This window comes from Palaemon carinicauda, chromosome 33 (genome assembly GCF_036898095.1).
Source record: "Palaemon carinicauda isolate YSFRI2023 chromosome 33, ASM3689809v2, whole genome shotgun sequence".
Lineage (NCBI taxonomy): Eukaryota > Metazoa > Arthropoda > Malacostraca > Decapoda > Palaemonidae > Palaemon > Palaemon carinicauda.
The window spans coordinates 22,924,527-22,950,426 of record NC_090757.1 but is presented as its reverse complement, the minus strand read 5'-3'; the positions used below and the strand labels follow the sequence as shown (position 1 = coordinate 22,950,426).

Here is a 25,900-nt window from a genome sequence, read left to right as displayed (position 1 = left end):
CTCGAGGATGACTTGAAAGAAGAATACAGCTTTATCAAAATCAAATTCTTGCCCCCCAATACTACTCCCATACTCCAGCCCATGGACCAACAGGTCATTTCAAACTTCAAAAAACTCTATACCAAGGCCCTTTTCAGAAAGTGTTTTGAAGTGACCAGTGACACGAAGTTGACCCTAAAGGAATTCTGGAAGGAACACTTCAGCATCCTCAACTCTGTTAACATGATTGACCAAGCTTGGCGAGGTGTGACCTATAGGACATTGAACTCTGCCTGGCGTAAGCTGTGGCCATCATGTGTCACAGAGAGGGAGTTTGAAGGTTTCCAACCAGAGGCGGGTCCAAGCACTGCTACCCCTGTAATTTCTGATGACACTGATGTCGTTGAGGAAATTGTTGTCATGGGCAGGAGTTTGGGGCTTGAGGTCGACAAGGATGATATTGATGAGCTTGTAGAAAGCCATTCTACCGAGTTGACTGTGGAGGAATTGTTGCACCTGCAACAACAACAGCAGCAGGATCTGATTGTGGAGCAGGAATCTTCAGAAGAGGATGAGGTAAGGGAGGATGTTCCAAGTTCTCTCATCAATGAAATTTGTTCCAAGTGGGCAGATGTGCAGGCTTTTGCTGAAAAATACCACCCAGAAATTGCAGTAGCAAACCGGGCAGTGCATATGTTTAATGATAGTGTCATGTATCATTTTCGAAGAATACTGCAGAGGAGGAAGAAACAATTAACAATAGACCAGTTTTTCACAAAAGAAAAGAAAGCTGCTACATCAAAGCCTGTTTCTCCTCCAAAGAAGAGACAAAGAAGAGAAGAAACCCCTGAAATAGATCTGCCCACCCTTTCATTGGAGAGAGAAACAACTCCTGAAGGAGAACTACCCCGCCACATCATGGAAGGGGACTCTCCTTCCAAGCAGTAACCTCCCCCTTCCATCCTCTCCACATCCATCCCTGTATGCCATCGAACCGCTGCTCAAAGGTATGTTCACTACAGTACAGAAAATGGTTTAAAATTGTTTTATTTTAGTACAGTAAATGGTTTAAAATTGTTTTATAGGATTTTCTGACCAATTTCATACACATTTAGATAATTATTGTTGTTTAGGTACACGTTTTATTAATATTTTGGGCCTGTTCGAGTGCTTGGGAACGGAATAGAATATATACCATTATTTCTTATGGGGAAAAAAAATTCGGTACTCGAACAAATCGGAGGTCGAACACGGATCTCGAACGGATTATGGTCGAGTACCGAGGTATCACTGTATATATAAAAACATTTACAAGAATGTTTTCATATACAGTATATATATATATAATATATATATATATATATATATATATATATATATATATATATATATATATATATATATATATACAGTGATACCTCGGTAGTCGAACGACTCTATACTCGAACAATTCGGAGTTCGACCAAAATTTTCGAGAAATTTTTGCTGCGGTGCTCGACCAAAAATTCGGTACTCGACCAGCCGAACACGTGACGACCGCATGGGCTTTGTGATGATCGCGCCATCTCGGCCACTCTCGCTTGTTCGGGAAGCATCAGTTCTCTCGAGAGCGTCACTCAGACAACGCGCGATCAGCATTCGTTGTGATTTAGTGATTTTCAGTGCTTTTAATTGCTTTTTTAGCTTTCATAATGAGTCCCAAGAAAGTAATGAGTGTTAAGGGGAAGGAGAAGAGGAAAACAGTGCGAACAACGATCGAGTTGAAGAAGGAAATTATAGCGAAATATGAGAATGGTGTACGAGTGTCCGATTTAGCGGTAGAATACGGAATGGCGAAGTCGACCATTTCTACGTTTTTAAAGCATAAAGAAATGATTAAGAAGGCGAATGTTGCAACGGGAGTTACGGCGGTAACTAAGCAAAGGCCACAAGTGATTGAGGAGATGGAAAAGTTGCTTTTAATATTTATTAAAGAAAAACAGTTGGCCGGGGAAAGTGTTAGTGAAGCGTTCATTTGTGAAAAAGCGTTGCATATCTATGAAGAATTAGTGAAGAAAAGTCCGAGTACCAGTGAAAGTGATTCATTTACATTTAAAGCGAGCAGGGGTTGGTTTGAAAAGTTTCGTAATAGAACAGGTATTCATCGTGTTACTAGGCATGGGGAGGCAGCTAGTTCGGATCAAATTGCAGCCGATAAATACGTGGGGGAATTCGATCGGTACATAAATGAACAAAATTTGATCGCACAACAAGTCTTTAATTGTGATGAGACTGGGTTATTTTGGAAGAAAATGCCAGCCAATACGTACATTACCAAGGACGAGACGAAGATGCCAGGTCACAAGCCAATGAAAGATAGGCTAACATTGTTGCTGTGTGCAAATGCAAGTGGCGATTGCAAGATCAAACCCTTGTTAGTGTACCACTCGGACAACCCCCGGGTGTTCAAACGAAATAATATTTGTAAAAGTGCACTACCAGTTATGTGGCGCTCGAACACTAAATCTTGGGTCACAAGACAATTCTTTACTGAGTGGATAAACGAAGTGTTTGCCCCCCAGGTTAAGGCTTACCTCATTGAAAAGAGCTTGCCAATGAAATGTCTTCTGGTTATGGACAATGCTCCTGCACATCCTCCAGGTCTCGAGGATGACTTGAAAGAAGAATACAGCTTTATCAAAATCAAATTCTTGCCCCCCAATACTACTCCCATACTCCAGCCCATGGACCAACAGGTCATTTCAAACTTCAAAAAACTCTATACCAAGGCCCTTTTCAGAAAGTGTTTTGAAGTGACCAGTGACACGAAGTTGACCCTAAAGGAATTCTGGAAGGAACACTTCAGCATCCTCAACTCTGTTAACATGATTGACCAAGCTTGGCGAGGTGTGACCTATAGGACATTGAACTCTGCCTGGCGTAAGCTGTGGCCATCATGTGTCACAGAGAGGGAGTTTGAAGGTTTCCAACCAGAGGCGGGTCCAAGCACTGCTACCCCTGTAATTTCTGATGACACTGATGTCGTTGAGGAAATTGTTGTCATGGGCAGGAGTTTGGGGCTTGAGGTCGACAAGGATGATATTGATGAGCTTGTAGAAAGCCATTCTACCGAGTTGACTGTGGAGGAATTGTTGCACCTGCAACAACAACAGCAGCAGGATCTGATTGTGGAGCAGGAATCTTCAGAAGAGGATGAGGTAAGGGAGGATGTTCCAAGTTCTCTCATCAATGAAATTTGTTCCAAGTGGGCAGATGTGCAGGCTTTTGCTGAAAAATACCACCCAGAAATTGCAGTAGCAAACCGGGCAGTGCATATGTTTAATGATAGTGTCATGTATCATTTTCGAAAAATACTGCAGAGGAGGAAGAAACAATTAACAATAGACCAGTTTTTCACAAAAGAAAAGAAAGCTGCTACATCAAAGCCTGTTTCTCCTCCAAAGAAGAGACAAAGAAGAGAAGAAACCCCTGAAATAGATCTGCCCACCCTTTCATTGGAGAGAGAAATAACTCCTGAAGGAGAACTACCCCGCCACATCATGGAAGGGGACTCTCCTTCCAAGCAGTAACCTCCCCCTTCCATCCTCTCCACATCCATCCCTGTATGCCATCGAACCGCTGCTCAAAGGTATGTTCACTACAGTACAGAAAATGGTTTAAAATTGTTTTATTTTAGTACAGTAAATGGTTTAAAATTGTTTTATAGGATTTTCTGACCAATTTCATACACATTTAGATAATTATTGTTGTTTAGGTACACGTTTTATTAATATTTTGGGCCTGTTCGAGTGCTTGGGAACGGAATAGAATATATACCATTATTTCTTATGGGGAAAAAAAATTCGGTACTCGAACAAATCGGAGGTCGAACACGGATCTCGAACGGATTATGGTCGAGTACCGAGGTATCACTGTATATATATATATATATATATATATATATATATATATATATATATATATATATATATATATATATATATAAGCATAAGTTTAAAAATAAGAAAAAATAAGTCAAAGGCCCGATAAGATGGAGCGGAGAGAGACTCGACTTCTCTCACCAAGCCAAAAGCAAAGGGGTACTCAGCCTAGGTGTGTGAATGAGCTGGGTAGATGGCTAACTCCCACCACTCTCGCTAGTTAGCGGTATGGGTGGTTATCCCTTGCTAAAAGTCCTATGGCTTGTCTTTCAACTATGCCGAAAGTAATATCCACTATAATTAGCGAGGGTTAGTATAGAGTTCCGGAACAAAGAAATAATACAGAATCAGTTCATATTGAAAATATCATTAAAGACTTAGCAATTCAAAACATTAGTAGAATGAATATTTCGTTGTTTGGAGTTTGCTTATCCCTTAAATATAAATACTGTAACCTATTCAAATATTCGTTTATAATTTTGAGGATAAATATCTTAAATGTACAATATTAAGCTTTTGTATAGCAAAAAGTTGAAATTTTGAGTAAATATTCTTGGTTAAATGTTACCCAGTTAATTTAAATTTATGAACTGTACCTTTCTGTTCTCTATGTTATATATACAGTACTAGCTCAACATCCATACAGTATAAAGTTTAGTATTGTGTCTTTTTAAAGTATTTTGTTATACTGTAAACTAAAATAGTTATTATTTTTCCTCCAGGATACCCCTCTAGCATGTATGGAGGACCCACAGGAGCTCCCACTGTATATAATGCTACAACCTTCAAGTACGATAATGGGTATGTTACTACCAACAAAGACGACATTTATTCTGGCTCCAAGAGTATGTATGCAAAATCTCCTCCTATGCCAAGAGCTTCTTCACTCAGTCGATCTCAGTCTGTTTACACCAAACCACCACCTCCACGGATTGATAACTACTCAAGAAATCTAACTCAGTCCCACAGCTTGTGTAATAAAGTTGCGAGTGGCTTTGCTGCCCTCTCACACACTGACAGCATCTACAAGAACAACCCTCGCCAAGACACACTATACATGACCAGCAAATCTGGAATAGTAAAGCCTGAGCCTGTTTATGGCACGGCCACTTCCAACCGTCAGCATGATTCTGGAGATTCTAACTACTCAACATATCGAGGTTCTGCTAGCTATAGTTCATCAAGGTCATCAAACCCTGGTCCCCCACCAGTACCTATGAGTAGGTCAAGAGCTGATAATACTACTCCCAACTCTGTACATTCAGGTCTCATTACCCCTAATTCTGTGGCCTCCTGTTATTCACCCAATCCACAGTATTAAGAGGAGACTGACTTGCACCATATTTTGCAACACAGTTTGGGTTATGAAGTAATAAGCTACAAATTTAAAATATTTTGATGTATGTACAGTAGTACAAATTTCATAAGTTAGCCAGGTAAGGGCGACTTTTATTTTTTGTTAAGTTAGTAGTTGCTGTTGTCTTCATTTATTTCTTGTGTTGCAAAATCAATGTTGCATAGGACTGCCCTCTTATATCCATTGTTAATCATTTGATAAATATAGCAATACAAAAATATTTTTCAGAATATACTTTACAAAGAAATTTTCCGAGTTCCACTTTAAATATTTGTGACTAATTCTACTGAACCAATGTGTGATACATTGCAAATTCTAAAAAGTTCAGTTATTTATTTTTTGAAACTGCAGTAAACACTGTTAATGATAAAATTATATAATCTATTATTGTTATGATATACAATATTGTATGATACCTTGCTGTCTTTGATGTTTAGAGACCACTGCTGGTCAAAAAATATAACAAGCAACTTTGCATTTTCATACAAGATTTGGTAGGACAGCATTTTTATAAATCAGTATTTTACTAAGATATAACCATTTTATTATGGTAAAGTTTGTAAGAAAATGCAGATTGTAAATTGTAGAAAGTAGTTAGTGAATCAAGTGAAAATGTGGCTCAAAGAATGCTATAGTTCATAGCATAAAGTTTTGTAGGTTAATTTTCTCATTACGTGATCAGATTTTTTCTTTAAAGAATAAGCAAATGTTGGGTGAAACCATAACTCATTGCCAGTACTTTATACAATAGACTGAAATCAAATTATTGCAATCTACAATATGAAAGATATGTCTGCAAAATCAAAATAGATTTGTATTGATGATGACAGTATATGAGAAAATTGCAACCAAAGAAAAAAATATTCATCCATCACCAAATTATATGATGAAAATGAACATATTGGTCAGTAAAAAAAAGTTTGTAGTTTTGTGTTACTATACAGGTATACTATTAACAGATAAATCTTTAATATCCATCCTCTTCACTGGTTGATAGGATGCTATTCTATGAAGAACAGTGTAAATTATTAAGAGCACAATCATTACCAGAGTTCAGATATTCAAATTATTCTGAGCGAGTACAGATGAATGTAGAACATTGCCCACTCTTTAGTTTGGTAGCTTTTGTTATAAAAGTGATAGCCTATTAAGGAGAGATGGGTTTTTGTTGTTCTATGGTAAGGCTTGAAGTAATGTAATCCAAGATTTTGTGCAGCAGAGAATGTGTTAGGAAATACGAATGCCACAAAAAACTCGCGATTAGCAAGGATGTGTGTAAAATAAAACCACACCTTTGTTGAGGTATCATGAAATATAATTAATGGGATTTGAGTGCACCATTTTTCTTTTGTATAAAACTTCATTCCTTTATGGAATAATTTCACACGGTAATAATTCATGATGCAAGTATTTTTTCATCATTTTGAAACATGCCAAGGACAAAATTTTTACTATGATAATTTTACCTCATTTTATGAAATGTCGACTTTGTTTGCATACATTACTCTCTTGTATAATAAGATATTTTTATGTGCCACATGTTATTCGTTTAACATACTATCTTTAATAACAAATTGATATTGTACCTCTATAGCAAAAACAGAGTTTGCTATTACGATTTATTGGGAAAAATACATAGAAATATTTATGTAAATAAAAACAGCCTTCTATCATTATTTATGAAACATGGTTACTCAAAGCTAAGTTCAGAATGCTAACAAACTAAATTAGTGAAGTTTTAATGGGACATCTGGAAATTGTGGTTATTTTTGGGACCAAAAAGTGATGTTCGCCAATTAATAATTAAAGCATATCAATACAGTAATCATATATTAATCAATAGTTATGTCAGTTTTCTCATTTGGAACTTCTAAAAGTATTATTGTTTTGTATAATTTTTTATTTAGTACCACATTTTATACTCTTGAAAATTAAAATTTCATGGTACATTCCTGTACACATTAGTTCATGTGAACATTTAAAAAGAAAAGTATCTGAATATTTAAAATATACCATTCACAACTTGCATGTTTGTTTCCTCTTGTGATATATTTGAGGTCTAAATTTTTTTTATCTTGCAGATACTTTTAGTTTTATGATTTTGCTTCACACACAAGTTTCTAAGTTAAATATAAAGTTTAAAGTTTCCTAATACTGCATGATCATTATGAAAACTTGGAGTACTGTATCATATAAACATTTATTTCTATAACTTGACTGCATCAGTAAAATTAGATTAACCCTTTGAGCACCAAGTCAACAACAACTCTCATTGTATAACGGGATAAACTTCCTTTCCACAGATGTATAATTTTACAATTTTGTAAAAATTTCCCATGCATCAACAATAAAGGAAAATAAAACTGATTATAGTGGGATGTCAATGGCACTGAAGGAAGTACAGTAGAAGTATATGGATGTACAATAGGTCCAATAGTACTCAAAGGGTTAAGGTATATTTTACTTACTTTATGCCTTGTCCTTTGGTCAGGCTTACATGATCATTACATATATTGAACTAGTATTAAAGATTTCTATTTGTTTCAATCTAGTTAATCATTTGATGTTTGAGTTCACAGTTTACATAATGCACATTTAACATTGTTAAAACACCCAATATTACCAACAGGTCTTGGAAAAATGTGCATACATTGCCATAATGTTGCAAAGGATAACTGTTTGCATGGTTATGTGGTCTCTATCATGTCTATTTACAAGCCTCCTTGATCTGGCTAATTGTTTATCAATGTATCTAGTTGCCAAACCCTGCTATCTTGTTGCTAGGGTCATGTAAATAGTCGTGTTATATTTTAGTATGAAATAAAACAATAAAACCAATTTCATTTATACTATTTACATCCTCATATTTTTGGGGAAGGCAATGCTCAGCATGTTTCATACTGTATACCAATTTATTTATAATTACCCCTGGCCAATACCTCAACCAAATACCCTTTATTTTGTTTCCCACATTTTCAAAATCATATACAGTGATCCTTCTCCTGTCACGATTGTTTCATTCAAGGCTAACAGCTGAAAGACCGTAAATTAGATACAGAGCTACAGTATATTTTGTTTCATTATTTTAAATTTTTTCATATCTGTTACCTTTACAAATTCAAGCTTTTACAAACTCTCCCCATACTTCCAGCCCTGTTATGCACTCTTAAAATGACATTCGTAGATAATTTGTATTTTTCCTAACTATACAAACCTTAGCTATTTAATTACTTTCGGCGTAGCTGAAATGACGAGGCATTAAAATTTAACGAGGGTTTACTACCCACACCGCTAGTTAGCGGGGGTAGGGGAGGGTAGCTTGCTACCCGCCCTCACACACACACACCTGTGCTTGAGCTCACTTTGCTTGGAGGTAGGACTTCAAGGGGGATAGGGCTGGCGGGTAAGTTTGATTAAATAACTAAGGTTTGTATAGTTAGGAAAAATACAAATTATCTACGAATTTGTCATTTGTTACGTAACTGGAATACAAACCACGCTATTTAATAGGGGGTGACTCACCCATTAGGAAGGGTGGACGTCCCTACCAGTCTGGCTTTTTGGCTTTGCCCGGGGGCTCATTATTTGAGTGTGTAAGCACCCAAGAAATAAGGAGTCCCTGCACCTCGCTAGAACCTTGCTACGCAAGGACTGCGGTCTACGCAAGCTGTGTGTGAAGGTATGAAGAAGTGTGACTCGTCCTAAGAAGTTGTTCTGAAGTTCTTTAGATGGAAACTTGTAGCCTAGGACTTTCCCAATACCACCTTGTCAGGGTATGGGACGTAACAGTATTAGTCTTAATACTAGGAACACAAGGAAGCATGGTTTACCCGCAGTGGTTTGAGGTCAGCTGTGCAGAGAACCCAGGATGCTGCTTTCCCCACGAGAGGGTAGGATGAAGAAAAGAATAAGAGCCAGTCAAATCTTTTCATTCACGCAGACTAAAACCGGGTAACAGTGGCCTCAACCTTCTGCTACTTGTCCAATAAGGAGCTTGAGGTATACAACCAGCTGTTGTGCAGCCACCACTGGACCGATAGAGATCGTATCGAATTCCTGTGGGTCACGTCTTACAGGAGAAAGGTTGTGAAAGTCACCTGGAGCATTCACATCCTTTCTTGTAAAACCTGCATCACAAAGTAATCTGCTAAGAAGGACCAGGGGCACAGTTATGCCCCTGACACTGTGAGTCGTCATGTCGAGATGATGTTTTGGTGATCCTCCTCTAGTCTCTCTTGGTGCTGACAAGAGGAGGGACCCGGGCAGGCTATTGCCGTTTCCTTTAGGTAAAGTCTCATACCTTACCCTGGGTACAGTAACGGATGATCTGGATTGTCGGTTACCTAGTTGAGACTTGCGTAGGATCCGACACCTCTGGAGACTGTGTCTGGTGACACTCAGGGACGAAACTGAACCTTGTCTTTCGCCCTTCTCAATAATGGGCGATGTCGAAAGAGAAACCACGAAGTTCCTTAACTCGTATGGTTGCTGTCCGAGTGTGTAGGAACATTGTGTTCTTGAATCAGAAGGAAATTTGTTGCCTGGTGAAGTGGAACACAAGGAGGTCCCTTTAGGGATCAGAGATTGAACTATGGTCTGAGAGGAAGGTCTCAATTCCGACTGGGGAAAGGCAAGTAGTAAGTCCGTATGAGTTAGGAAAAGTCTATCGATGAAAGGGTGTCCCTTTCTTTCAGTATGAAGGTGAAGGATCAAGGTTGAGTGATAATTTTTACCTGTCGAAACTGAATAGGGGATCTTTTCCTCTTGCATATACTCGAGGATTCCGCCATTGCTGGAATCGAGGTATCGAGAGAAGAGACACTTTCCCATGACGCCAACCACACAAGACGTGACGCTGCCTGGTAGACTGATGCTAAGGAACTCCTCTGGTATCTAGACAACCTCTTCACAAAGAGGTATTGGGTAGTCTTCAGGCGTACACTCATAGCAAAGCTATAGCTTGTGGTAGGTGTCGAAGTGGGTTGCCTGATATGTGGAGAGGATTCTCTTGGAGGCTCTATCAGGATCTGAAAAAGGTTTGGAGACCTTTCTGTATAATGTCATAGCAGAGCTAGGAGAGTCCTTGAGAGGTTGACCGATGTTCTAGCCTTGTTAAGTGCCCTTCTCCAGATAAAATAGGGACGAGACGTAAACGTCATTGTTGTACCCACCGTTGTTGCCAGAGCGCCTTGGGGTCTAGGGCTGGTGAGCAACGGTAGCCTGAGGTTCAGGAGCATTGTGAACAGACCCCCTAGTTGGAGGACCTCGTAAAGTTGGGACTTTGTTGGCTACATGGCGATCCAAAGTCCATACGGTATACCTATCTGAGATGCTGTGCACAGATTGTCGGCGAGCCTGTTCTTCCAGTCTGGAATGAAGCGGGCTGAAAGTGGTACCGAACGGACTTCGACCCATTTTAGTGTTTATACTATTAGATGGGAAGATTCTACAAGCCAGTTCCTACTTGCTTGTCGATGTGAGTCGTCCATCACATCACTGAGTGGTCTGTTAGGAACTGATGAGGCTGTTGAAGGACCGGAAAGTTGGCCTTCGTCTCTTAAGAGATCTAAGTGAAGGTACCTTCGGGCTCTGTCCATAGGGCTGAGGTCGTGGTGCAGCACTATGGTCCCTCCTTTCTTCTTTTTCCGACTCCAGTCTCCTGGAATGGAAGTCGTTCTCGTTTCGAGAAGGTTTTTGTGGAGATTAGTGTTTAGAATCATTCCCAGATACACCAGTCTCCTGGGAGGGAAGTATGGAAGATTCCGTAGGTTTACCCTGATCACTGGATCTTGGTAAAAAGACTTCAGAAGTTCCAGTGTTAATGCAAGGTTGCCACTAAGTCTGCTAAGGTCAGTCAGTCGTCCCGAGAGAGTGGAGACGGAAGCCAATCTTGTGAGACCAGGATGGGTGTAATGGAAAGACCGAAGCACAGTGCCTTGAAATGACAAATTCGAAGATAATTTGTATTTTTCCTAACCATACAAACCTTAGCTATTTACATTGGGTTTACCTTTTAGCGCAGCTGAAATGACAAGCCAATAGATTTAACGAGGGTTGATTACCCCCGCGCTAGTTAGCGGGGGGTAGGGGAAGGGTAGCTTGCTACCCCTCCCCCCCACACACCGGTGACTTGCTTCACTTCACTTAGAGGTAGGACTTGACTTGGGGGTCAGGGATGGCGGCCACATATGTGTAAATAGCAAAGGTTTGTATGGTTAGGAAAAATACAAATTATCTTCGAATTTGTCATTTGTTCCGTAACCGAAATACAAACCACGCTATTTACATTGGGTGACTTACCCCTTAGGAAGGGTGGAAAGTCCCCAGCCTTACTGACTTCGGCTTGCCTGGGGGCTCAATCCCTCAGTGAGCAGCACTAGAGAAAAGGAGCCCCTGTACCTCACAAGTTCCTAGCATTGCTAGGAACGAGTGGCCTACATAAGTAGTGTGTGGAGGAGAGTGTGACTCGTCCTATGAAGTTGACCTTGAGACCTTCAGATAGGAATTCTAGGATAGGACGTTCCCAATACCACCTTGTCAGGGTATGGGAGACGCAACAGTATTAAGCTTAATACTAGGAGCACAAAGAAGCATGGGTTACCTGCAGAGGTCGAGGTCAGCTATGCGAGGACCAGGATGCAGCTTCCCCAAGAGAGGGGAGAATGAAGAAAGAAGTAAGGGTCAGACATACTCTTTCATTCACGCAGACTAAGACCGGGTAACAACGCCCTCAACCTAATGCTACTTGTCCAAAAAGGAGCCTGAGGTTAGACCAGCTGTTGTGCAGCCACCACAGGGCCGATAGAAAACGTATCGAGGCTCCGGTGGGTCACGTCTTGCAGGTAGTGGGCTGTGAAGGTTGTCTGACGCTTCCAGACCCCAGCTTGAAGTACCTGCGTCACAGAGAAGTTTCTCTTGAAGGCCAGGGATGTAGCAATACCCCTGACATCGTGTGCCCGAGGGCGACGTGATGGAGGAGGGTCCGGATTCAAGGCATGGTGGATAACCCTTCGAATCCAAGCAGAGATGGTGTTCCTGGCGTCCCTCCTCTTAGTCCTGCCTGTGCTCACAAACAAAGCTCGCACTTGAGGACGGACTGCAGCCGTTCTCTTCAAGTAGTGCCTCAGACACCTCACTGGACATAGTAGCAGCTGGTCTGGGTCGCTTCTTACAGAACGGAGACTCGCGATCCTGAAAGAGTCAAAGTGAGGATCCGGCACTCCAGGATTCTGAGTCTTGGCAACAAACTCAGGGACGAACCTGAACGTTACCTCCCCCCATCCCATTGAATGGGCGATGTCGTACGAGAGACCATGAAGTTCACTAACCCGCTTGGCCGAAGCCAAAGCGAGTAGGAATGACGTCTTCCAAGACAGGTGGCGATCGGAGGCCTGGCGTAATGGTTCGAAGGGAGGTCTCTTAAGAGACCTGAGGACTCGAACCACGTTCCAAGGAGGAGGTCTCACTTCCGACTGGGGGCAGGTAAGCTCATAGCTACGTATGAGTAAAGAGAGTTCCAGCGATGAAGAAATATCCATGCCCTTCAGCCTGAAGGCCAAGCTTAAGGCTGAGCGATAGCCTTTCACTGTCGAGACAGAAAGGCGCATTTCTTCCCGCAGATAAACGAGGAAGTCCGCTATAGCTGGAATAGTGGCATCGAGTGGAGAGATACCCCTCACACGACACCAACCACAAAAGACTCTCCACTTTGCTTGGTAGACTCCCTCAGAGGACCTTCGCAGGTGCCGAGACATTCTCTCCGCAACCTGTTGCGAAAAGCCTCTCTCCGCGAGGAGACGCTGGATAGTCTCCAGGCGTGAAGCCGAAGCGAGGCTACGGCCTTGTGAGGGACGCCGGAGTGGGGTTGTCTGAGAAGCTCGTGTCGTGGAGGAAGTTCCCTCGGGAGCTCCGTCAGGAGCTGCAGAAGGTCCGGGAACCATTCCGCGTGATGCCATAGCGGAGCTACCAGAGTCATCGAACAGTTGACCGATAGTCTGGTCCTGTTGAGCACCCTTCTCATCAGACAGAACGGTGGGAAGGCGTACACGTCGATGTTGTCCAACTGTTGCTGGAAAGCATCTTGCCAGAGTGCCTTGGGGTCCGGGACTGGGGAGCAGTACAGGGGCAGCTTGAAGTTCAAAGCTGTCGCGAACAAGTCCACAGTCGGGGAACCCCACAAAGTCAGGACTTTGATGGCTATCTGAGGATCCAAAGACCACTCGGTACTCACTATCTGCGAGGCCCTGCTCAGACTGTCGGCGAGCACATTCCTCTTGCCAGGAATGAAGCGAGCTGATAGTGTTATCGAGTGGATTTCGGTCCACCTCAGAGTCTCTACTGCAAGATGGGATAGCTGCTGCGCAAAAGTGCCTCCCTGCTTGTTGATATAAGCCACTACCGTGGTGTTGTCGCTCATCACCACCACGGAGTGATCCGCCAGGGACCGTTGGAACTGCTGTAGAGCCAGAAAGATGGCCTTCAATTCTAGCAGGTTGATGTGTAGGCACTTTTCTGATTCTGACCAAAGGCCTGAGGCCCTCTGGTTCAGAACGTGCGCCCCCCACCCCTCTTTTGACGTGTCCGATAACAGAGTAAATTCCGGGGGAGGACGAGAAGACTCACTCCCTTCCGCAGGTTCTCGTCGACCAGCCACCATCGCAAGTCCGTCTGTTCCAGAGACCCCATTGGGATCAGAATGTCCGGAGAATCGGATCCTTGATTCCACCGGGACTTGAGCCGCCACTGAAGGGATCTCATCCTGAGGTGGCTGTTTGGAACCAGACGAGCCAGGGAGGATAGGTGACCTAAGAGACGCAACCACGACTGGGCGGGGAGCTCTTCTCGCCTGAGGAAGGGTTCCGCCACCCTCCTCAGCCTTGCTATCCGGTCGTCTGATGGAAAGGCTTTGTGGAGATTGGTGTCTATTAGCATGCCTAGATAAACCGTCGTTGGGACGGCTGCAGAGAGGACTTCTCGAGGTTTACCACGATCCCCAGATCCTGGCAAAGATCCAGAAGCCTGTCTCGGTGCCGAAGAAGGGTCGACTCCGAGTCTGCTAGGATCAGCCAATCGTCCAGATAACGAAGGAGACGAATGACGTTCCTGTGCGCCCAAGATGAAATCAGGGTGAACACTCTGGTGAGAGGAGCTGTGGAGAGACTTGAACTGGTAGATCTTGTCGTAGGCAGAATCTCGGGTACTTCCTGGAAGACGGATGGATTGGGATCTGGAAATATGCGTCCTTTAGATCCAGTGTGCACATGAAGTCTTGTGGTCTCACCGCAAGTCTGACCGTGTCTGCTGTCTCCATGCTGAACCGGGTTTGCTTGACAAACCCGTTCAGAGCTGAGAGGTCGATGACAGGTCTCCAGCCTCCAGACGCCTTCTTTACAAGAAAGAGGCGACTGAAGAAGCCTGGGGAGCCGTCGACGACCTCCTGGAGAGCACCCTTCTCGAGCATGGTCTCGACTTCGACCCGAAGGGTCAGCCCCTTTGCCGATCCCGTGGCATAGGAGCCCAACGACACTGGATTCGCTGTCAGGGGAGGTCGAGATGTTGTGAACGGGACGCGATAGCCTTGGCCGATCACTGAGACCGTCCAAGCATCGGCCCCGTGTTGCTGCCACCTGCGGACGCAACGCTGAAGACATCCCCCCACAGGTGGACACGCAGGGGGACTGCCACCCCTAGGGCTTGCGGCCGTGGCCGCCACCCCTAGGAGTCTTGCCCCCCCTGGAGGACTTACCGCCCCTCTTGACCTTGGCTGGAAAGGGCTGGGGCTTAGACACCACCTTCTTAACTGCCGGTGCCTGCTTTGGAGCCTTACGAGGCTGCTGCTGCTGTTGCGGCGGAGCTGGAGGCTTACAGTATAGGGCCGAACTGTAAGGGCCCTATGGAGGAGGGAGTCCGTGATGGATTTCCTCCACCTCTCACCCGTTCGCTCCATGTCCTTAGGCTCAAACAGGTTTTCCCCCAGAAGGGAAGCATGTCGGAGCCTACACACATCCACGGCGGGGACCTTCGGATGGAATCTCTCGGCCACAGCATCGCGCCGCTTCAACACCGAGTTGGCCCACAGGGTGGTAACCTGGTGCGCCAAAAACTCGATGGAGTGGGTGCCCGAGAGTAAGAAGGTCTCCAGGGCCTTTCTATTGGTCTCCTTGGACAAGTCCTCCGAACGCAATAGGATGCCCAGAGTTCCTAGCGAAAAGTCCAGCCACGAAGTGGCCTGCATGGCACACTTAGCGACCTTTTCATGGCTAAGGATCTCTGCCACCGAGAATGACACCTACCGGGCAGAAAGCTTCTCAAGGGGAACTCCCTTCGCCAGCTCCTCCACGGAGTGATGGAGAGGAAGAGCGAGGCTGGACTTACCCAAGATCTCGAAATACCTCCTCTGCTGAAGACGAGGAGGAGGGATGAGCTTGTTCCCGGCAGAGGAACGACTGGAGGAGGCAAGAATCGCGAGCTGAGCGTTGGCCCTAGCTCTAGCACTCTTCAGACCCCGAGACCAGGGCAGAGCCGCACTGGTCTTAGGGGCCTTCCGAACGTCAAACACTTCATCTAAGATAGTGTCTTTGCCTTCACGGGGGGCGATCACGGGGTCCATAAGCCCGTTAAGTTGCCTTATCAGGCTCAGGACCTGCCAGAAGGCATGTTCGGATTCCTGCTGATCTCCTCCTTGCGGGCTGGCAGCTAAGTCTCCTGTCCCAGGAATCTCTTCCTGGGGTGAAGCGTGGACGTTCCCCCGGGGAGCCGCAGGTTCCTGGCGAATCCTCGAAGATGATTTCGGGACGGTCTTGGAGTCCTTGGATTCCCTCCTGGGAGGGATACAGGATCCCAACAAAGAGGTTCGAGGAGCCCCCTCCTCACGAGATGACTCTCCTCCATGAAGCGAAGTCTCCCCCCTTGGTGCCGAGGGGAAGACTACCGCTTCACTGGACTCACCCGGGGACGGAAAAGCCTCGTCCACGGGAGAAGGAGAAAGCACTCGAGCAGGAGAAGGGGGCTTCGCGACAGACCTCTTGGGAACCAACTTCGCCCTGGGGAAGTCACCACGAAGTCCACACCTCTCTTTCTCTTCAGCGTAGGAGAGGCAGCCGTTGGTTTGTTGCCCTGATCGGCAAGTGCTGGTTTCATAACCCTCACTAACGCCCGCATCAGAGGACCAAACCAAGTCTGTTGCTCCACGGACACAGAGTACGAAATCCTCGCTGGAGGGAAAGGGATCGGGCGATCCTTTGGAGTGGACACCACAGTACCTGCCTGAAAAGAAGGGGTGGAAGAATGATGCACTAACCTCTCCGCAGTGTCTTCCTTGTCCTGCACTACAATCCTGCGTTTGGATGGAGGCGATCCCGAGCGCTGTCTAGGAACACGCGTTCCTGCTGCTACCACTGGCTGCGAAATTTGCCGCGAACGATGGTCGCGCGGGCGCGCGGGAGAATGATCGCGCGGGGCGCGCAGGCGAGCGGTCGCGCGGGTGCGCGAGGGTGTACAGGTGAACGAGCGCGTGTCCGAGTCGGCGAATGAATGCGTTGGCGAGATGGCGGGGGAACGCGTTGCCGCGTGGGCGAGGAAGATCGCTGGCGGTGTAGATCAGCAGGCGATCGGTGGTGAGCTGGCGAGCGCTGACGCGCAGGTGGGCGATAGCGCGTTGTCGCATGGTGACGCGTTGGCGAGCGATAGCGCGCAGAACGCGTAGGTGAATGATCGCGCGATGGCGAGCTAGTAGATGGCGAACCATGTCCTTTCAGAACCTCTTGTCGACAAAGCGTTGGAGAACGCGTGCACGCAGGTTGTACATCATGCGGGCGTTCCGGAGATCGCCGATAAACAGGTGATCGTTGACGCGTAGAACGCTGATGAACAGGCAATACTAGAATCGTCTATGAACACTGGCGAGCAGGAGGGCGACGCGTGAGATCCTGTGAAGGAACAGGTGGCGCGGCGCGTTCACGAACAGGAACAGGAAAATCGTAGGCGCGTGGGCGAACATGTGCTTTTGAAACACGCGCTGGAGAATGCGGACGATGTTGCGTAGACACAGGATGAGGATCGCGAGAGAGCTCAGGAAACTGATGGCGCGCAGGGTGTCCAACAGGGACTGCTGGATGGTCTGAGACCACAGGAGAGCGCTGGCGAGCAGGAGGGCGATGATCCTCAAAAGAGCGCTGACGAGCAGGAGAGCGCCTGTGCGCTAACACTGCAGAAGGGCGAGCAGAAGAATGCTGGCGCGCTAAGCGCTCTTCAGGAACCACAGGATGTAGGATGACCTCAGGAGAGCGCTGACGAGGAGGGCGAACATCAGGAGAGCGCCGGCGAACAGGTGAGCGCTGACGAGCAGGAGAGCATTGACGAGCAGGAGAGCGCCGACGAGCAGGAGAGCGCTGACGAGTAGGAGAGCGCTGACGAGCAGGAGAGCGCCTGTGCGCTAACACTGCACGTGAAAGGGAAGAATCCCTATGCCCCGAAGGGACCGTTGCCCGTCGGGTGACGAGTTCCCCAGAAGGTGAAGATCTAGCAGGAGTTGGAGAACGGTCTGCAGAGATCCAAAGGAGCAGGAGCTGTAGGCTGAGTACGACAAGGAGAGTCCCCTTCGGAGGAAGAAGATCCAAAAAGGCGCCTCTTAACCCCCTTATAAGGGGAAGGGAGGCCCTTGCGACACAGCGGACGGTGAGCCTTACGGCGAAGGCGGCCACGGGGAAGATCATCAGGACCATCAGTCCTCCGAAGGGGAGTCTCAGTCAAGGCACTTCCCTTAGAGGGAAGCTGAACAGCAGAAGAGCCCGTAGGACTCACTTCCCCCTTCGAAGGATGTACGGAAGGGGGAGGAGAGCCGTCAGCACCATCATCCTCAACTGCACCTGAAGAGGATTGCCCCGCCCCGTCGGAAGCCTCTGCCACCACGACGTCGACGATAGACAGGGTCTACCTCTGCTACCGCCGGCGACTGCTTAACGGCGGCCCCCAACGAGACAAGGTCAATCAAGGCGACCCAAGAGGGCAAGCCCTTAAGCCCCAGGGAAGCCCAAATCTGTAAGAGATCATCATTAGACAATGAGTTATCAATAACCTCCCCCGGAGGAGGAGGGGGAACCGCCCCGCTATGGGAGGCGACGCCCTCTCCCCCCCACCCAAGGTCGGGAAACAGAACTAGGGCCTGCGCTACCACTCGGCCGACTCTCCTTAGGAGCCGGACGAGGGGGAGCTTCGGAGGAGGTTTGGGCGGCGAAAGAAGAGTCCCGAAAACCTTCCTCCTTTAAGGCAACCCCCAAAGGAGAACGGTCTCTCTTGGACTTCTTCTTACGCCGGCGGCCAAACCTCTCCCACTGGGAGGCAGACCACTCCCTACACTCACTACACGTTTTCCTGGTCACACCGTCGGCCCAAACACTGAGGGCAAAGGGTGTGAGGATCCGTATCCAAGGCCGACATAAAGGTCCCACAAGGGCGGCCGGCAACACCAGGGCACGTACGCATAGTAAAGATAATAATCGGTAGGCAACTTCAAACAAACACACAAGCTGTAGTAAAGAAAAAGCAGAAAAAAGATTAAAGGCTGTCAACGAAGACAATGAACAAACACGTCTGTTCACCGCCGAGCCAAAAGTGAAGTGAAGCAAGTCACCGGTGTGTGGGGGGGGGGAGGGGTAGCAAGCTACCCTTCCCCTACCCCCGCTAACTAGCGCGGGGGTAATTAACCCTCGTTAAAACTATTGGCTCGTCATTTCAGCTGCGCTAAAAGGTAAACCCAATGTAAATAGCGTGGTTTGTATTTCGGTTACGGAACAACTGGTGTTTCTTGTTTGTCTAGACTGAATCTTCCAACCTTCCTAGATGGATGGTTTGGACCTGGGAGTAAGTGTCCTTTAGGTCCAGTGTGCAAATGAAGACCTGAGGTCTTAACCCTCGAACGAACTCCAACATGGAGTGGACATTGACTCAAAGGGACAGCTCCTTGGTGATCCTTTGCATGGATGATTGTCGACGCTGGAGTCTTGACTCGTGTCGTAAAGGAACAGGAGAGATAACCAGTGCAAGGATTCTTCTCTGAGAGAGAATTTCTTTAGAAGGAAGGCCACACTTAGCCTTACCACGCATCCTGATGGGATTGATGCTATTCCTTAGAATAGAATTAATCTGGCGAATGTTAATCAATGGTTAACCGTTGGGTATCGTAGATACTGTGCAGTTGGAGAGTGCTCGCAAGTAGTTCTCTGTTGGCAAGCCGTTGAGGGTTGTCGAACGTTTACCGATCACTTTAGCGTGATGGCAAACGGCCAGTAGCGAGAAGTATGTTGTATAACTTCTGATCTAGGAACTACAGGAAACGGTTGACTAGTAAGTTCGAGTCACGAACTGCTGGCCAATAACCGATGACCAATGAATCGGTGGTCTGTGTGCCGATGGTGAGTTCGAGATCAGCCAGCTGATTATGATCCCCCCCAGTTTGGTCAGAGATGAGCAAGCTGAAGATGGGCTGGTCAGAGATCAGCGAGCTGAGTTCAATGATCGAAGAAAGATGAGCTGCCCACTGGTGATCTAGTGATCAGCAAGCAGATGACTGGTTAGTGACTAGCAATCGATGATTGGAAATGCTAGCAATTGGAGATCGTTAGTCATTGGAGGGACTAGAGGTCACAGATCAGCATTGAGCTAGTAATTGGCGATCTGGTGATCAGCGACCTAGCGATCAGTAAACTGTGAACTAGCCATCAGCAAACAGTGATCTAGAGATCAGTCTGTTGATGCTTTCCTGTTTGCTGTCGCTGGTCTCTCGAGGAAAAAAAAAGAAACTTCAGAAGAGACAGGGACCAAGGATTCCCCAATTTGATTCCCTTGTAGAATGAAATCTTTGGGATCTTGAATCCTTCTGTGGAGCCTTATTCTTCTTTTCCCGGTAGCAATGTTTATGGGCTTGCAGGGAGGAATGGGGCAATGGTGACCTGTTCAAAAAGTTTTACTCCTTTTTACTGACAATTGCGCGAGTGTGTAGGTGAGTCTGGAGCGAGGGCACACAGGATGATGCTGGTGCTTAATATCTGCCTGGAGAGCAGGCAAGCACTGGTTCTTAGACAAGAGCTGGTGCATTGGATCTGCGAGCCTTGACTCTTTGGCAAGAGCTGGCGTATGAATCTGGGGACCGTAACTGCGCAGGAGGGCGCAGGAAAGTGAGGAAGATCGCTGGTGCGCCGCAAGGCACTGTGTAGTTTTGTGCATTCTCCCTAGAATGCACCAAAGCGTGTGACAGGTTGCGCAAGAGTGGGAGCGCTGATCCAACTGCCCTCAAAGTGCGCATCCGTTGGAAGGCTCGCCTTCCTCTTTGCCTTAGAGGTCTTCCTTCACCAGCGGTGAGGAGGCGCCTGTTTGGTTCAACATCTTCAATGCAGTTCCCCGCAGAGGATTCTCTAGACCAATCGTTCATCATTGCACCTACAACCAGTCTTGTGACTTCGGTCCTGGACCTCTCTGCAGATCGTTCGGTATCTCCTTTGGTGGATGGTCGTCCTTTTAAAGGACACGTCGACCATCCATCCAACAGACCTTCCGACCTTCTATTGCCGTTCCTGTATGATCTTAATAAAGCTCCTCCAAAGTGCGCTACTGCGTGCCATCACTCTCGCCCTGCGCACCACGCCCCTACGTGCCCTGACCAGCAGCTCGTCAACCAACAACGCTTGCGCACACCACTCATCCTGCTCGCCCTCACAGAGGGCAACAACCTCATGCGCTTACACACCATCAGCCTTCTGATCTTCAGCGCTCTCCTGCGCGCCAAGCGCCCACAATCGCCTGCGCAAACACGGCCAGGGTCGCCTATGCGCCAACACACAGCGCACTTGCGCTCTCCTACGCGCCAGCGCTCTCTTGCACCTATGCGCCCTGTGCCAACAATCTCCTACGCACCAGCGCCCACCTATGCGCCAACGTTCTCCTGCGCACCAGCGCTCTCTCATACGCCAGTGCTCTCCTGGGCGTCAATATATGCACCCCATATCACATGCGCACCAGTGCTCTCCTGTGCGCCATCTTGCGTGCCAATCAACGTGCCAGCAAAAACCTGCGCGCCATCACTCTCCTGCATACAAGTTCGTAGGTGAGGCAACAACCATGTTGCCCTCACCTGTGCCAGCGCTCGCCAGACCATGTGCGCGCACCTGCGCGCCATCTTTCTCCTGTGCGCACACAGAGATGCCTGCTCGCGCCAATATTCTCCTGCGCGGGAGCATGAATATTCTCCCGTGCAGGAGCACGAATATTCTCCCCCGCGCTGCAATATACAATGGTTTGTGTCAAAGAAAGCTAAATGGTTTGTGTGTATGGAAAAAATATTTTATTTTTCTTATTTTGTTTAGTCCTCAAGCGTCCCCCCCCCAAAAATGCCTTAATCCATTATTATTTCTTTTAACAGGTACTGACAGCAGCCCCCTACACCCAGTAGGGAGAAAAGTTTAGGCTATTCTTCTAATTACATTGGAAGATGAATGTTTTTTATTGCCTGTTACCATTGTGCTAGTGGTCTGTGATGCTGCTCTGTATTCATATTATCTTGCCTGTGAACTGGAGTACTTTACTTTGTTGTAGGCACTCTTGTTGTTGGTCAGAAAAGTTTCGATGACAACAAAACCTTAACACAGTGTGGGATTACAATTGGAGATTTTCTAGACATTGCTATCATAAGCCCACAGAGACCAGCACAGCATCGTATGCAGCCATACTATTCAGAAGCTAAGAGTTTTTAAGTAACTTTGCAGCCTAATGGTAGACTGGATATTGGTAAGGACAGTACTGTATTGCTTTAGGAAAAATGTTATTTTTATTAATAAAATAAATTTTTGAATATACTTACCCGATAATCATGTAGCTGTCAACTCCGTTGCCCGACAGAATTCTATGGAGGGATACGCCAGCTATCACAATACTAGAAGGGGGTGTATTTACCAGCGCCACCTGTGGCCAGGTACTCAAGTACTTCTTGTTGACACCTCCTCAATTATTCCTCGGTCCACTGGTTCTCTATGGGGAGGAAGGGAGGGTCGATTAAATCATGATTATCGGGTAAGTATATTCAAAAATTTATTTTATTAATAAAAATAACATTTTTCAATATTAAACTTACCCGATAATCATGTAGCTGATTCACACCCAGGGGGGTGGGTGAAAAACCAGTGTACAAGACTAAAGGATAGCTAAGTATCCCGTATTTCATATAAGCAGTTATCCACAATAACAATGAAATAATAAGTACCTGGTAAGGAAGTCGACTTGAACCGTTACTCTGCCTTTAATAAGATCGTCTTCCTTACTGAGCGCAGCGTTCCTCTTGGGAGGCTGAATCAACTCAAAGGTGCTAAAGTATACAGGGCTGCAACCCATACTAAAGGACCTCATCACAACCTTTAACCTTGGCGCTTCTCAAGAAAGAATTGACCACCCGCCAAATCAACAAGGATGTGGAAGGCTTCTTAGCCGACCGTACAACCCATAAAAAGTATTCAAGAGAAAGGTTAAAAAGTTATGGGATTATGGGAATGTAGTGGCTGAGCCCTCGCCTACTACTGCATTCGTTGCTACGAATGGACCCAGGGTGTAGCAGTACTCGTAAAGAGACTGGACATCTTTGAGATAGAATGATGCGAACACTGACTTGCTTCTCCAATAGGTTGCATCCATAACACTCTGCAGAGAACGGTTCTGTTTGAAGGCCACTGAAGTAGCCACAGCTCTCACTTCATGTGTCCTTACCTTCAGCAAAGCAAGGTCTTCTTCCTTCAGATGAGAATTTGCTTCTCTAATCAGAAGCCTGATGTAGTAAGAAACTGAGTTCTTAGACATTGGTAGAGAAGGCTTCTTGCTTCTTGATAGCACACCATAAGGCTTCTGATTGTCCTCGTAATGGTTTTGACCTTCTTAGATAGTACTTAAGAGCTCTAACTGGGCAAAGTACTCTCTCCAGTTCGTTCCCCACCATGTTGGACAGGCTTGGGATCTCGAACGACTTAGGCCAAGGACGGGAAGGAAGCTCGTTTTTAGCCAAAAAACCGAGCTGCAAGGAACATGTAGCCGTTTCAGATGTGAAACCTATGTTCCTGCTGAAGGCGTGGATCTCACTTACTCTTTTACCTGTTGCTAAGCACACGAGGAAAAGAGTTTTTAATGTGAGGTCCTTAAAAGAGGCTGATTGGAGCGGTTCAAATCCTGATGACATTAGGAACCTTAGGACCACGTCTAGATTCCAGCCTGGAGTGGACAACCGACGTTCCTTTGAGGTCTCAAAAGACCTAAGGAGGTCCTGTAGATCTTTGTTGGAGGAAAGATCCAAGCCTCTGTGGCGGAAAACCGCTGCCAACATACTTCTGTAACCCTTGATCGTAGGAGCTGATAGGGATCTTACGTTCCTTAGATGTAACAGGAAGTCAGCAATCTGGGTTACAGTGGTACTGGTTGAGGAAACTGCATTGGCCTTGCACCAGCTTCGGAAGACTTCCCATTAAGACTGATAGACTCTGAGAGTGGATGTCGTCCTTGCTCTGGCAATCGCTCTGGCTGCCTCCTTCGAAAAGCCTCTAGCTCTTGAGAGTCTTTCGATAGTCTGAAGGCAGTCAGACGAAGAGCGTGGAGGTTTGGGTGTACCTTCTTTACGTGAGGTTGACGCAGAAGGTCCACTCTAGGAGGAAGAGTCCTGGGAACGTCGACCAGCCATTGCAGTACCTCGGTGAACCATTCTCTCGCGGGCCAGAGGGGAGCAACCAACGTCAGCCGTGTCCCTTTGTGAGAGGCGAACTTCTGAAGTACCCTGTTGACAATCTTGAACGGCGGGAATGCATACAGGTCGAGATGGGACCAATCCAGCAGAAAGGCATCCACGCGAACTGCTGCTGGGTCTGGGTCATCGAGGTAGCGAATAGATCTATGGTTGGCTGACCCCACAGGGCCCAAAGTCTGCTGCAAACATTCTTGTGAAGGGTCCACTCTGTGGGGAAGACCTGACCCTTCCGGCTGAGGCGATCTGCCATGACATTCATATCGCCCTGAATGAGCCTCGTTACCAGCGTGAGCTTTCGATCTTTTGACCAAATGAGGAGGTCCCTTGCGATCTCGAACAACTTCCTCGAATGAGTCCCTCCCTGCTTGGAGATGTAAGCCAAGGCTGTGGTGTAGTCGGAGTTCACCTCCACCACCTTGTTAAGTTGGAGGGACTTGAAGTTTATCAAGGCCAGATGAACTGCCAACAACTCCTTGCAATAGATGTGAAGTGTCCTTTGCTCCTGATTCCATGTTCCCGAGCATTCCTGTCCGTCCAGTGTCGCACCCCAGCCCGTGTCAGATGCGTCCGAGAAGAGACGGTGGTCGGGGGTCTGAACAGCCAATGGTAGACCTTCCTTGAGAAGAATGCTGTTCTTCCACCACGTTAGAGTAGACCTCATCTCTTCGGAAACAGGAACTGAGCCCGTCTCTAGCGTCATGTCCTTTATCCAGTGAGCAGCTAGATGATACTGAAGGGGGCGGAGGTGGAGTCTCCCTAACTCGATGAACAGGGCCAGCGATGAAAGTGTCCCTGTTAGACTCATCCACTGCCTGACTAAGCATCGGTTCCTTCTCAGCATGCTCTGGATGCATTCTAGGGCTTGGAAGATCCTTGGGGCCGACGGACAAGTCCGAAAAGCTCGACTCTGAAGATCCATACCCAAGGAGACAATGGTCTGGGATGGAACGAGCTGAGACTCCTCAAAATTGACCAGGAGGCCCAGTTCCTTGGTCAGATCCATAGTCCATTTGAAAATCTCCAGACAGCGACGACTTGTGGGAGCTCTTAAAAGCCAGTCGTCTGACGGAGCCGGACACAAGATCATGATACTGCTGCACAGTCTGTAAACTGTCAATCATGGGCAAGCGAGGAAGTACAGTGACAACCCGAATCTGTCTAGACTGTCTGGGTCGTACAGACAACTCCTTAACGGGTTGCTGAGGTTGCCGCACTGCGTCACAACAAGTCCCTTCTGTTGGTTGTTGAACGTCTTCCCCGTGACACATTGACTCCGTAAACAAAAAATCCTCTAACAAGGACTAAGCTTGGACTGCATGTCATGCAACACAGCTCAAGGTCTATGGGAGCAGGTGTGGTAACAGACGGGATTAGCGGCTGAAGTGGAACCATTACCTTCCCTGTAAGCATGTTATGCTTAAATAAAAGTCCATAAGAGGTTATGCAGCTAAAGGCTCCCTCCAAATGACAGAGTCCTCAAGGGAATATCAGAAGGAGGGAGAAAAGAACTTTCTCATCTACAGGGACCTTATCCTAGAAAAGCTAAGTTCTCTGAGTGAGGGTTCACTGGTGCAAAAAGCAGCAGACTAGAAGGCAACGTTATGAAACTGCTTGACAGTCTAGTGAGTTGGCAACAATCCAAGATGTGTTGAGAAGCATGCGGTAAGGTATGCAGAGCATGATGTATGCAGAGTATGCTGAATGCAGAGCATGCTGTATGTAGAGCATGTTGTATGCAGAGCATGCTGAATGCAGAGCATGCTGTATGCAGAGCATGTTGTATGCAGAGCATGCTGAATGCAGAGCATGCTGTATGCTGAGCATGTAGTAAGCAGAGCCTGCTGTAAGCAGAGCCTGCTGTAAGGAAAGCAGAGC

The 25,900-nt window shown here is 46.7% G+C and overlaps 1 protein-coding gene and 1 long non-coding RNA gene across 4 annotated transcripts in view; one reads left to right on the top strand and one right to left on the bottom strand.

Annotated features, from left to right (window-relative positions):
* The window catches only part of LOC137625891 (neurogenic protein big brain-like), a 142,391-nt gene extending 134,297 nt beyond the window's left edge, over positions 1 to 8,094 (top strand). For both annotated transcript variants that reach the window (XM_068356847.1, XM_068356846.1), the window contains exon 7: positions 4,622 to 8,094. In XM_068356847.1, coding sequence (XP_068212948.1) covers positions 4,622 to 5,220 — 599 coding nt within the window. In that variant the 3' untranslated portion in view covers positions 5,221 to 8,094. The remainder of the gene's footprint in view (positions 1 to 4,621) is intronic.
* The window catches only part of LOC137625892 (uncharacterized), an 81,421-nt gene that overhangs the window by 33,711 nt on the left and 21,810 nt on the right, over positions 1 to 25,900 (bottom strand). The gene's annotated exons all lie outside the window — the stretch shown is intronic.